Source organism: Passer montanus, unplaced genomic scaffold, assembly GCF_014805655.1.
Source record: "Passer montanus isolate IOZ18808 unplaced genomic scaffold, ASM1480565v1 scaffold55, whole genome shotgun sequence".
Taxonomy (NCBI): domain Eukaryota; kingdom Metazoa; phylum Chordata; class Aves; order Passeriformes; family Passeridae; genus Passer; species Passer montanus.
This window is the reverse complement of record NW_024370485.1, coordinates 4379669-4393895: the sequence shown is the minus strand read 5'-3', so window position 1 is coordinate 4393895 and position 14227 is coordinate 4379669. Positions and strand designations below refer to the sequence as shown.

General features: G+C 43.5%; 1 protein-coding gene across 1 annotated transcript in view; it reads right to left on the bottom strand.

The window, feature by feature from the left end:
* Nucleotides 1–14227, bottom strand: part of SYN3 (synapsin III) — a 196978-nt gene that overhangs the window by 11601 nt on the left and 171150 nt on the right. Inside the window, exons 11-13 of the mRNA XM_039725534.1 lie at nt 11472–11546; nt 7993–8095; nt 2255–2389 (exon numbers count right to left, since the gene is read on the bottom strand). Of these exons, the coding sequence (XP_039581468.1) occupies nt 2255–2389; nt 7993–8095; nt 11472–11546 (313 nt within the window). The remainder of the gene's footprint in view (nt 1–2254; nt 2390–7992; nt 8096–11471; nt 11547–14227) is intronic.

The following is a 14227-nucleotide window of genomic DNA, read 5'->3' as shown; positions in this document are numbered from 1 at the left end:
TGTCATTTTGTACATTTCCTTTTATTACTTGTAGGATGCCACATAAATGTCAGATTTCCAAATTTGAAAGACATTTTTCCCTGTTTGTCTTAAATGTCCTTTCTATCATTTAATTCTACAAGTTTATTTCTCACATTCTTTGTTCAGGAGCAGATCAGAAACGTATATATACGTTCTGGAAAACGGTGGTCTCTCAAATAGCATCTATGCAGTTTTACTGCTGGGGAGTTGATTAATTTCCTTTTCTCATGGTTGTGTCATACCCTTACTTTTTGATATCACATTTGTCCCTTGGACATTAAATCTAATTGTGCACACTCACTATCTGACTTTGCACCTGGATGTTTCTTATGGCAAAGTCAGGATATTCTTACCTCCCTCTGAATTGCTGTCCCCTGTGATATTTGACTTGCTTCTTGATAGCTGAAGTCTCACATTGTTGTGACTCACTACTTTTCCATCTCTGTCAATTCTGTGCTCTCAGTTTCATAATTTCTCAGTTTTTCTCAATCCAGAGACTAATATAGAGAGGTCCAATAATAAGTATAGGTATTCTACTCATACCCATAGGATATCCAAGGATTCACATCTCTATCTATTCAATCTTTATATTCAGTATTGCTCTTTATATTCCTTCTGTAGAAGTCTTCATCTGTAGTTCTAGTTCTTCATCTCACCAGCCTCATATTTAATTCTTTCTCTCTGGTCACTTCTAACTGTTATAACATTATGTTAGTAATGCAGCATGTACAATTTTTGTGATATTTGTGGCACCAAGCCCCTTCTCTATTAGTAAAGCACTCTAGTTAACATGTTTGTGGGTTTAGTTTTCTTGATTATATACACAGGTAATTCTAGGTTTTATTCCCAATGAAGACCCTTTTCTTATTTGACTCTACTATTTGACACCCTATCCCTTCAAGATTTGTTTTGTTCTTGTTTTTGCCTTAATTTAGGTCTGCTGTAATCCAACCCAATCCAATCCTGTAACCAGTATGTTACAGACATGGAAAAGATATGCATCTGTCCATGTTTTCTGTTTCTGTTGGTTTGCCCTTTTCTCTTAGTTTGTGCACTCTGTTATATCTTGGCTATTTCAAACGGTAGTTCTTGATTCCACTTTCTAAATGCTATCTCTTCTGCACCACTTTCCCTGCCTCAAAACATGTTCAGTGTCTGTTAAATGTTTACTCCTTCACTCTAGCTAAAACTTGGGGTTACCCCAAATACCCTTCCTGCTGGGTCCTGGTTTAGCAGGAGCGGACTGTCATATGGCAGAGGCAGAACACCATAAAGTGCCTTCTCCCATTTTTTTTTTGTCTCAAGTGGAAATGAAAATTGTACCGGTGGTCATATGGCAAAGGCAGAGCACCATAAAGTGCCTTCTCCCATTTTTTTTGTCTCGAGTGGAAATGAAAATTGTACCAGTCTGTTGCAATCAGTTTTGTCCCTCAACTTTTTACTCTCTGGTCTCTCCTGTTGTACAGTTTGTTGTTCTCAAACCTTCCCACTTGGCTCTCTGTTAGATACTGAGAGAGATGTAGCAAGTACACCTGGATACTCAGGTTCTGTTCTGGGGTGTTTCATTTATATTTAACTGCCTCTGGGAAATGTGGTAGTAAAATTAGATGCATTTGATACTCAAAATGGATGTGCACAAGAAGAACTAAGGGGCCAGTTTAAATGCAAAAGTAACAGGTTCTTAGATGAGTTCACCTTTAGTAAAGCCTCCCTCTGATGAAGGTGGCAAAGGACATCTCTGAAGAAGAAACTGCAGTAAGGAATGGAACAAGTCTGGTTGGAGATTCCCACTTTCTGTTCTTGAAAGCAGAACAGGGATGCAAAAACTGTAATGAAACCTATCCTGAGGGATGTTGTTAGGCAGGAATGAAACTCGGTTGTGGGAAATAGATTTGTAGAAAATTCTGGGTATTAGAAGTACCTCTAAAAATGCCCATCTTCAGTGTGAATAGTGAATTTAGCAAGTCAGAATGTCTAGATGCATGGACATGCTATTGGTGTGATGTCATATTTATTTGGAAGGAGAGTAAGGGAGAGAGATATGTTCCTTAGGGCTGCCCACTTCAAAGAGCCTGTGAGAATCTCCTTTGGAAGAGCAGGAGTCAGTCTGTCCCATACACTCCCACATGGGACTGTTCAACTCTCTGAGATGTCTGACTGCCTGAAACATTTAGAGAGGAGAGAGAAAGAAAGAAGGCCAGGGAAATAACTTGGTCACAAGATTCATTCATACCCAAGGCCTCAACGGTGATGGTGTAGATCCAGCAGTGACGACAAGCTGAGTCATTTTGGAAACAACCAGATCAGCTATAAGTTGTCTGTCCTCTTCTATGTGCTCCCCAATCAGGGGCATTGAGCTGTCCATCACCTGCCACAGGAGGCAAAAACAACAGTTAGTAAGGTGGTTTCCAGCTGGCAGATACCTGTCAACTCACCTCTTACATTAACCTGGTTTGTGTCTGCACATCCTTGTCAATATCTACAGTCACCACTCTCCTCATGCTGAAACATGCTTGACTTTTCCAGGTGTGGGATTTTGCTTAGGGTTTTTTGGAAATGTGCTTCTCCCAACTCTCCATCTTCCTTCCCTTCACAACTTGGAAGCCAAGCCAAGACTTATGGTGGCTGGAAGCTTTCTAAATTGACTTAATAAAAATGTTCTCCTTCACATGTCCTGAGGAGATGCCTCTGATGGATAAGGTCTGGCATTGTCCCACAGTACTTGGGGGTGACATTGCAATTTAAATGGCCACAGGAGAAGAGAAACAACATGTACTGAAGCCTGAGGAGATGAAAGCAACAGGGACTGGAGGAAACCAGGAAACATTTGGGATTAATGAACACAAAGCACTGCACCCTGAGAGGGAAAATAAACACTACAGATGTGTAATGAATAGGATGTCACCAAACCAGCACCAAGTGCAGGAAAATAAACTTGGTCTCTTGCTTGTCTTCTTGATAATGCTGTGATACAACTGCTTCCCAAGCAAGTTCTACAAATCTATTGGGGAAAACTGGGAAGCAAGACTGTGGGGATGGGGGAAGGAAAACTGTCAAAGGGTCTTTGAGGTAAGAAATGGCCTCACAACAATAATACTGAAAGCACAGCAGACCCTCAGCTGTATAGCAGCCCTGAACACGATTTTCAACAGTTCATCATAAATCAAGTGTTTTGCAAACATTAGCTAAATCCCACAGGAAGAACTGTACTCTGATGAAGTTAAGATTCAGCTGGAGTAAATATAATAGTACCAAAATATCAGGGTTGGAAGAGTTTATTTTATTTTGCTTTTATTTTTAAAGCAAACATTAAAATCCCTGGAAATGCAAAGTTGAAGGTTGAATTGCTCAAGAAAGGCACTGACTCACGCTCAGATAACAATCGGAAGTGCACTCCACCCTGGCAAGGCCGCAAGAGTACACTCTTGGAGGGAAATGGAAAATTTTGTACCCTCTTATTTTAGATTTAAAGTAGAGGAAATCAGTGAGGTGAGTTAACTGAGTTTGTATTCTGCCCTTTTCTTGCAGCATAATGGTTTTGTTTAATGTCTACAGGTGTCTTCTATGAACACTCGAAAAGCTACCTAGAAAGTTTTAACTAAGGTACACATGGAAAGGGGGTTGATGTTTATATCCATGGCCTACTTGGCCCAGGGAGAAAAAGCAGAAGGTTAGAAAATTATATGTCAGCGTTTGGCTAAATACACAAGGTGGCTTTTCCTTCCACTATCCACTTAGCTGTTCTTCTGTTGAGAAATGAGGTGAGGAATGTGATGCTTCCTAACAGTGTCAGGGCATGGCCAATTCCCACCTGGGCTTCACTAGCCAGGGGCTCCTGGGAGCCCTCCAGCAGGTCCCTGCGCAGGTTCCCTTATATCCACTCCTATCTTAAAAGGAAATGTGAGAATTACAGTTCCCGAGAGAGAAGCTGTCTCCCGTGTCCCCGCACGGCACGGAGCGAGGGCCCGTGTGACCACTAGATGCTGCCCTCGCCCCGCCGACAGCCAGGAGAGCCGCGCTCCCGGCTCCCGGCTCCCCGGGAGCCCCCGAGACGCGGCTCTGCAAAAACACCCCGAACCCGCTTTTCATCGACTCGCAGAATGGTTTGGGCTGGAAGATAACTTTAAAGGCCATCCAGTGCAATACTTTTGCGATTAGCAAAGACATCTTCAACTAGATCAGATTCCTCTCGAGCCCCATCCAGCCTGACCTTGAACGTCTCCACAGATGGGGCATCCACCACTATCTGCACAGTAAAAACGTTCTTCCTTATATATAGTCTGAATGTACCCTCTTTTATTTAAAATCATTATGATTTGTCCTGTGGTAACAGACCCTGCTAAAAGGTTTGTCCCTTTCTTATGGGCCCCCTTTACATACTGGGGAAGTTGCTATGAGATCTGCCCTGATCCTTTTCTTCTCCAGGCTGAACAACCACAGCTGTTTTGGGAGCTGTCTTCAGAGGAGAGGTGCTCCAGCACTCTAACATCTTCATGACCCTCCTCTGAATCTGCTCCAATAGGTCCATTTTTTTCCTGTGAAAACTGAGAACTCCAGAGCTGATTTCCCCATCTCAAAGATTGCTTTTTCCTATTTCTGTGGCAGCAGTGGCAGAAGAGAAAGATGGTGCTTTATAAACCAAAGGCTCCAGGGGGAGTAAGCCCTGGAGCAGGTTCCACCTGAACAAGTGAAGATGCACCAGGGATGAGGCTGTGTGCTGCCCTGATGTGCAGTACCTGGCAGGGGAATGTGAGATGTGGGAAACAGCAAATACAGGAGTGAACAATCACATGCAAAAGGGAAGGCCTCTGAAAATGGCAGTGATTTCTGACATCAGCTGGTTGCCACTGAACTGAAAGGATGATGAGATGTTACCTTGCCTGTCCTCCAGGAAGGGTAAATTGGTCTGGAACTGGGCAGATACAAATGCTAATACTGAATAAATCAACTGGCTGAAAGGAATATGTGAATTCCAGACAGATTGCACTCATCCTTCCTGGGTGATCACAGAACAGCTGGGCAAGGCAAGAAGATGTCAGCACAGATGGACCCAGCCTTTGTAGCTGCCCAAGGTCAGAGGCTGCTCCTGGTGCAGCTGCTGCTGCCTGATAAGGTGAATGAGGGGTGAAGAAAAGTGCCCAGGCAAAGAGACTCGGGAAAAGATCATCCTGGTTCTCCCTCTGTGCCTATTGATGCTGCAGCCTGGGTTGTGTTTTCACACTCTGATGTGCAAGAGTGGAGGGTTAGGTGATTTTGAGGGAGGGAGGGAGGGAGGGAAGGAAGTGGCGAAAGTGGCGGAAGGAAGGCAGGAAGGAAGGAAGGCGATGATTTGACATATCAAAACAAAGCATAGGCACTGCTGAAGGGATGAGCAGGGCTCCTTGCAGGGCAGCAAGGAGCACATCTCGTAACATAGCTTAGCTGTATGGCAGTCAGGGCTTAGCTTATTTTTCTAGGAGGCAGAATAAATCACATGGACCATTTTGCTTGCCCTCTGCTTGCTTCATATTTTTCATTTTAGCAGAGATGTAGAAATGGGCTAGATTACAAAAAAAAAAAAAAAAAAAGAGAGAGTGGGAAGATTATTAAACCATACATGTCGCTGATGAAGTTCTTTAAAGCAGAGGAAAAAAATAATTACCAGCATTTACTGCTAAATTCACAATCTGTTTCAATATGAGCCATGAAAATGGTACATAAGTGTGCTAATGCTCCGAAGGCAGAAATGTAACAGATTCTGCTGTTTGTCATGGGAAAAAAAAGAAGGTGAAGTTCAAGTAAGAGCAAATACCATGTGTGCAAGATTACTCTTGCGCTGTTGATAACTTATCTGTCTTAATCTTATTTATTTTGCAACAAACCACTGTGATAAATCTCAGTTCATAGAACTGCCCATCACTACCTCTGTGAATCTTTCCTGAAGAGCTACTATGTGAAAATTAATTATTGCCTGCAACTGCATTGTGCAAATTCCTTGTTTGTTCAGCCCATTTAGGGGTGCTTTCTTGTAAAGTGTCACAGCACACTGTTCCTTCTTACCAAGAAAATACAACTGTCACTCTGTCAAATAACTTTTTTCTCCCACTATCAAAAGAAAAAAGAAAAACAAGGGATCAGTTTCAGACTAATAAAAGTACCCCAGGAAGTTGGCTGGAGGCAATTAATTGTCAACATCTCCCTCAGATCTGCATAAAAAGGTACCTGTTTGGCTTTGCTCTGCTCCTTATATTGCACTACTCTACTCCTTTCCCAACAACATCCATCAGCCTGGCATCTGAATGCCTGCTAGATGTGGGTATATCAGGTCTGCTCAATCCGGTTCTCCACTGTGATAATTCAGCATGACCCATCTGAAACTATATTGTGTTTCTTCTGATTTGTGTCGCATTAGATGCGTTGCTGCTTACCTTGGTCACAGAGAGAGGAGCCTGAGCATGCATTGCTCTGCATGCGAGCTGATGATGGCTGTTAGGGCACGGATGTGCTTTTCACCAGTCAGTCACACACAGTGGCAGATGTGAAAACCCAGAGGCATACCCAGACAGAGCCATATAATCTTTAAGCCCAGAACTAGCAGTGTGTGCACGTACGTAGGCTTATGTGCAAGAATATATGTAGGGATATGAAAACCACATATCACGTCTAACCATGTGTGGACACAATCCAAATGTCCTTACAGTTGCCTCTAGCAAGGCTGCTTTCTTGCTCTTTCTTTCCCAGCTGCAGAGGCATAGAGATTTAAAAGTGCACAGCGGGGAAACCGTCTGAGCTAGGGGATGCTCCTTTAGGTGCTGATGGATTGCATACAGGAGCAGACCCATTAGCCCTGGCCCCATCAATTCAGGAAAAGACAGAGGCTTGCCAGCGTTTGGTTGCTGGCAGCACGCTTCTATCACATGGCCTTTGACAGGTCACTGCTCCCCTCCCTGGGGAGAGCAGATGCATAATGCAGGAATGCGCAGTCACTGGAGGGCTCATGTGGTTCTCATCAGCATCCCAGCCCTCGGCGGGTGGGACTGCTCTCCCACACATAGCTTTCCAGTGTGTCAGCACCCCTGCATGAAGCCAATAGGCTGGCTCTGCTCGTCTTCCTCAGCTGGCCTGTGTTGGTGGAGTTTACAGCAGGTCAGATGTTGTGTCTCCTCAAGTCACATACTGACAGAGGCACTTGCTTACTTGCTGGATTGTCTCTCCTCCAGGGCATCTCTTCAGTTTCCCACTTTGATTTTCCGGCCAGCTTTTCCTTCTCTGCCCTGTTAGGATGATCTGAGTGTGCTATTTACCCCCCACCTCCATATCTGCCTCCTGGCCTGGGAAGGAGCACTTTGAACTTTAGCTCTCAGAGCCACAGTCTGTCCAGCCCTGAATACAAAATGTTGTAGTACACATTACCCAGAGTAACTTTATGGTGCTTTGCCTTGATGGCCTCTTACTGTAGTGAATGCTGTCTGTGCAAAAGATTTTAGAAAACACACCTTTCTTTTTTTGTTCTATCAAGATGATCCTGTTGCTTGTGAACCTTTTGCTATACTCTCACCATTTATTTTCCTCTTTTAAATAAGGTGCAACTTGCATTTTTGTTTGGATTTTTCTTTGGATTTTTGTTTGTCGCCTTAAAAGTGATCAAAGAAAGGTTCATTCAGAGAGAAATTGAGATTTTTAATGAACTGAATCATCTGCTGGAAAGCTGAGGTGGCCAAGCACTCTGTGGCTCTCCATTTCCTTTCATGGTCCACACTGAGAAAGGAAGGCACTTCAACCCTGACACTGCTGTGTATCTGCTAGGTTGGCTGGGGCTCTGAATCAGTTCCTAACATATCAGTGCGCCTGAAGATGCAGGTGGGCACAGAGGAGCAGAGACTGCAGGAGCATGCAGGGTTGGTGCAGGCTGGTGCATGTGAACTCCAAGGCAGAGTGCTTGCAGATGCACTTCCCAAAGGAGACCCACATTCATGTTGCCCATGCTCTCACCTCAATGATATAGTCTTTTCCATCTTTGCTGTGGACAGCTTTGACAGCGCAGATATCCAGACCTCCAAACATTTCTGCGCAGGCATCTGCCCAGAGTCGGTACCTGCAGAAACCACAAGAGCACGGCCTAGGATTAGCTGTCCTTGGGTAGTCCACCAAAACCATCCACCCACTTTGCTGCCCATAGGAACACAAAGTGATTTGGGAGCCCTTATTACAAGGTGTCCTTCATGTGTTTTGCTGGGTCCTTGACTCCCTCTCTTGACTCCCACTCGCAGGGGATGGAGTAAAAAAAACCTAATCTTGCCCTGAAAGTTTCCTTCTGAGAGTGTCCCTTCATTTCAGATTGATTCAATCCTGCCCTCAAAGCCACCTTAAAATGTTTCTTTCCCTCCTTGGTATTTACATCAGATCTCCAGTTGGTTGTCATTCAGCCAAGCTATAAATATTTAGCTCATTTAATCTCCCAGTAGTGTTGGCCCCTCAGCGTTTGTATTGGCTTTGCCTGAAAGCCCTCCATTATGCAGGCAGCTTTCTCCTGATAAGATGTCCTGGACATTAGGACTGGAATAGGATCAGAAAGTGAGTGTTGAATTTAGCAAGGAGTAGCTATCCCCTCTCTGATCTGTAAGGCAGTAGCTCCTGCATTTTACAATTTACTTTCAATTTTATCCTTTTACAGTCTTCTGCTTCCTTCAATCTCTTGGGTGTTGTTCCTAGTCAGGCTGTCCCATCACATGGACCAGGCACTATTTGTTGGAGGGAGATCTTCAGGCTGCAGATCTTTTCCCTATCCATCCCAGGATGGGAATGTGAGCTGGGGGTCCCTTAGCTATCCCGGAGTCAGAGGAGGAGAGAGAATGACAAGAGGCATATTTATGGGGGGCCACATCCCCCCAATGTGCAAATGAGGAGGGAACGAGGCAGCCTGGTTTTATTTCCTGTGCAGCTGTGCTGTGGTCCCGGTCATTTAAATAAAAATAATAATCTCAGAACAGCAGATCTGTAAGCAGGACTATGACATGATGCAGAGAGGGGAGGGAAGGCCACAGTCTCATGAAAACACTGACATTTTGCAGACCCTACAGGGGCTGGGGAAAGAGCTGTTCTGGCTAAAGAACAAATTTACGTCCTTGAAGCCAGCCAGAGTCCCCATACTTGACAATATAATGATGAACTTGTGTGAACACAATGTCTCTGGGAAGAAGAAAAATTATGACTTATATGACTACTGGTGCTCTTTTATCCCTAATGAGGAGACCAAGTGTGTTCACCCTGGACCCCCAAGGAAGACAGTGTATGAGGAGGAGTCAGTAGCATAAGGAGGAGGAGAATTATGGACTGCATGAGTCAGGCAGGAGGCACAGAGAGCACCTCTCATGCACTGCTGTGGCTCAGCATCCAGGGGTACCGTTGTGGAACACCCCTCTTCCAGAGGAACATATCTTGGTGTCTGGGTTCAGCAGCCAGGGAATTGTTGGTCACTCCAGAGACTCTGATGGCTGCACATCTTCAGTGTTTGCTGGCCCTAGGTGAGCACTGGGAGCACCAGGGCCACTGGGGTGTAATAGGAGAGTTATAAGGAAGAAGAGCGCATTTATGCACATGCACCAGGTGTTGCATTTTCAGAGGATTTACTGTCATTTCTGCATTACCTGAACATTTACATCCTTTGTACCTTTGTACTTTGTTCAGTTTGTTCAGGACCGTAGGTACTTCAGGTTGCTCCTACTCATCAGAGCAGTTGAGCACATTCTTGCCTTGTTTAATGCACTGGCAACTCACGGATTTCAACAGGGTTTGTTGCATTTATGGCTGAATAAGGCTGGAGTGGTTAATTGTGGTACAATTAACAAAACAAATCTTCAAAATGCAGTGTTGTAGGCTGGCAGGAATCTGAGTTTTAGTCCTACAACACTGCAATAAGATAATGTCTACCCTTCATGTGTGTAACTTCAGCTGTGTTATAAACAGCCAGGATGCATCATGATGTCCACTTCCCACAGTACTATTAGGGTCTTGCAGAGTCACCTTCAGCATCTGATTTGGGGCTTGGCTTCCCTGCTTCACAGAACTAAAGGTGCAGAAGGGACCTTAGATGGTTGCCTGCACAACTTTTGTGTTCCCAAGAGGAGACATTTCTTTAATCTGGTCAGAAAGAGGTCCTCAGAAAGAGAACAGAGATTTGCCATCCCCTTCAGAGCATCAATTTCTGTGCTATGCTATCCTTACTTTAATAAAATATAGGAAATGTTCAAAGGAACCTTTTAAGCTATAATTTATTTCTTACAGTATTATATTGGTATTGTAAGTAGCATGAAATGCCTATTAACAGGCTTTCATATATTTAAAGACCGTATGCTCTTTCATTTTTTTTCATCTTTAGGATGAAGAGGTGTTCAGCTTGTGGGCAACTTCTTCCAGGTCTGTAACAGAGTGAACATCTGTATTGCAGGCAGGATAGTCTACAACTCTACTGGAAAAATATCAGTGGTCTGCTAACTGAAAAAGGTGGAAAACTACATAGAACTACCTAGAATTGTTGCATGTTTTTTTCAACAGCTCATTAGGTTTTCTCTGAACGTTCCTTTTATTGTCCTTAGGACTTTCTCCAGCTCCTTGCTATTTCTCTTCAATTGTGGTGCCCAAAACTGGACAGAGACAGAATTAATCATGAACCTGACAAACTGGAGGTATAATCTGAAAAAAATCTTTAATTCACTAAAGATGAATGCTTACATGTAATCTATGGATTCTATAAATGTATGAATAATCTACTTAGATGGGATAGAGAAAAGTGATGAGAACAAGTGTTAGTTCTGCAGGATAGGAGTTACAGCAAAGCATGTTACCATGAGTCCACAGTGTCAGGCAGTTGGAGTATTAGCAAATATCACAGTGATTTGAACACTGGAAGTAGTATTTGCAAGTTTTAGTCTGTAAGATGCATGAGGGAATTCTTTCTGCTCTGTTCAACAGTGAGAAGACCTTAACTTAGACAGTGACCACTTTTGTCAGCATAAAGCAAAAAAGTGCTTTCAGCACTTCAGCTGACAGTTTTTTTCCCCTGTTAAGCAGAAGAAAAACTCTTTTTCTGCCTTTTGTCAGTAATATACTTGGAATAACCTCATGTTACTTTGTGTTTTGTGCTTTGGCCTTTCTGATTTTATCCCTACATGTTTGTACTGGTGTGCTTGACCTAGCATGCTGGTCTTGTTTCCCATGGTTGCACTCACTAAAGATCTAATGATTTAGCAATGTTAGTTTCTAGCTGTACTTTCAGTCTGTTCTTCAAAACAGGACAGTTTGCCTTTGTGTCCTTAGTATTTTTTTAAGAAAACACTCAGCCTTTTAAAATCTTTATCCAGACTCCCAGGAGACCTCACTTACCAGTTCTCTCAATTAACCAAAGTCAGAAATACAATTCCTCCCTTCTAACCCAAGAATAGCTAATACTGTCTTGAAACATTCTTCCTTACCTCTCTGTCATTGCAATCTGTTCTAGCATCGCAGAACCCGTGTTTGCCTTCCAGTTTCCAGAGATGGAAGTCCTCCTAGGAAAACAAACCAAAAAACATAACCTGAACATGAAAATAGACTCCCGACCCATCCTCCTGCATACTGTAGTGCTCATTCTTGGCTCTGTGCTTGTACAGGAGGGGATGAGGTGAGGTTCTTCCTCCCAGAAGCCTTTCCAAATCCTTCCTGAACAACGCTCCATACAGGATATGTTGTTCAGACTCATGAAAAACTGACTGAGGATTTTAGGCAGAGAAACCTCCAAGGAATCTTGAGCACACATCAGGCTCTGTGAGTACTTTCTTTCTTTTTACATTAGACCTAGAGGAGCTGATGTGTGTGTAAAAGATCTCTAATAATCACCCTTATGTTCTGCAATGGGTAGCATCCTCCATCCATGGAACAGAAGGTCTCCAGGCAAATATTTACTGAGCAGCTTCACAAAATATCAATTCTGACATTCTGGGTCTACCTGAATTTGATTTCAATTGTACTTCTGTGTCCACTTCAATTTGATTTCAGTAGTACTGATGTCATAGAATATATTATCATACTGTCTTTTCACTGACTTTTCATTGAGTTTTCATGGTGGCTCACTGTGTTTGGACTCAGAGAATTCCTTATTTCAAAATCTTTGAAGTTTCATTAGCTGCAACTGATAGTTATTTTCCAAAAAAGGTACTGTTGCTAGAAAATTCTGGGTTTCACCATCACTGTCAGGGGTGAAAATTTTCCTTTTCTTGACCTTAGGCCCAAGGCAGACATCGGACAGCCTGCTCTGACAACACTCCAGATAACCCTGCCATAGTGCACAAGCCAGGACAAGTCAACAAGCTGACAGGATACATCCAGGAAGCCTCTCCATGCTGAAAGAGATTTATGAGGGGAGTATGAGGTGTGATCCAACACTTCAATATGAGATTGTGAGAGCCCTTGCTGCCAGTTCTCTCACATTTTCAGCAACATGTACAAAAGACACTGAATTTGCAAAACTACATTCAGCAGTGGTAATACTGATGTCTTGGTAGACTATAAACTTGATTCATTATAGCTGACTACCTAAGGTTCCCCTCTACTCTTGAGAGAGACACCCTGGAGTGCTTTTCCCAATTCTCCTCTAAACAGGCATGTTGAGTTGCTGTGAAATTGAAATTATCTTTGTGACCATGTTTAATGGACTGGACTGGGGGAGCTGAAGGAGCATGATTACTGTGTTGAATAACTGTGTTTTCATATAGCTGACTTTTGGGCCTATTGCTTTCCCCTGGCATCCATTCTGCTGCCCTACTTCCCAAGCAAAAGAATTAATTCCTCCTCAAGCTTGGACCGTCAGTAGCCCTTTGATGGCCTGTAAGGTCAGCGTTCAGTCTTCAGTCTTTCTTTCTCTTTTGATATGGGATTCATAGGATTATGTTTTTCAGTTCTGCAATGGGAAGAACTACTCTTTGCTAACATTTATTTTTAACAGAAAATTGCCCTGCAGTGCCAGAGGGAATCCAAAGTCCCTCAGTTCTGCAATGGGAAGAACTACTCTTTGCTAACATTTATTTTTAACAGAAAATTGCAGTGCCAGAGGGAATCCAAAGTCTTATTAGTACTGATGGGAACTCCTGGAGTCTCATTAGTGAGAAGATGATTTGACATTGGGGTTTAGAAAATGTACCTGGCATACCAAATGTAAGAAGCTGTGTTGTCCCTAAGAAAATTAAACCATAGTTTGACAGTTTTACAAGAAAATTTGTCATGGGAAAGGTCCCAAAATAAGAACTCAAGCCATTGGGCTGATTTGATGGACTTGTTTATGCCTATCCAGCTTGAGCAGCATAAGATTTAAAATATCTCTCTCTGCTGTATTCCTAACTTTCCTGTTAGGGAACCTTGCTGTTTTGAAACTGAAGAGTTTTATTTGAAGCCCACTGGATCAGACACCAAACCCTACACAACAGCCTCTGTCAAGTTCACTCCCTTCCAAGCAAGTCTGAGCAGTTCAGATGTTAACTGTGACCCCAAACTTACAGAATCACAGAATCACTGCATATTCTCAATTGGAAGGGACTCAGAAGGATCATTAAGCCCAGCTCCTGGCCCTGCACAGCACTATCCCCAAGAGTCACACCATGTGCCTGAGAGCATTGTCCAAATGCTTATTGAACTGTCAGGTGAAGGATCATTAAGCCCAGCTCCTGGCCCTGCACAGCACTATCCCCAAGAGTCACACCATGTGCCTGAGAGCATTGTCCAAATGCTTATTGAACTCTGTCAGGTGTGGTGCTGTGACTACTTCCCTGGGGAGCTGTTCCAGCGCCCAACCATCCCCTGGTGAAAATTAAGCCCAGCTCCTGGCCCTGCACAGCACTATCCCCAAGAGTCACACCATGTGCCTGAGAGCATTGTCCAAATGCTTATTGAACTGTCAGGTGTGGTGCTGTGACTGCTTCCCTGGGGAGCTGTTCCAGTGCCCAACCATCCTCTGGTGAAAAACCTTTCCCTAATGTATAACCTAAACATCACCTGACACAACTTTAGGCCATTCCCTTGATTGCTGTCACTTGTCACCAGAGAGGGGAGATCAGTGCCTGCCCCTCCTCTTCCCACTATGAGGAAGTTGAACACTATGATGCCTCCCCTCAGTCTCCTGTTCTGCAAGATAAATAGACCAAGTGACCCCAACTGTTCCTCATACAGCTTCTTTTCAATTTTCTTTTTTTTTATTGTA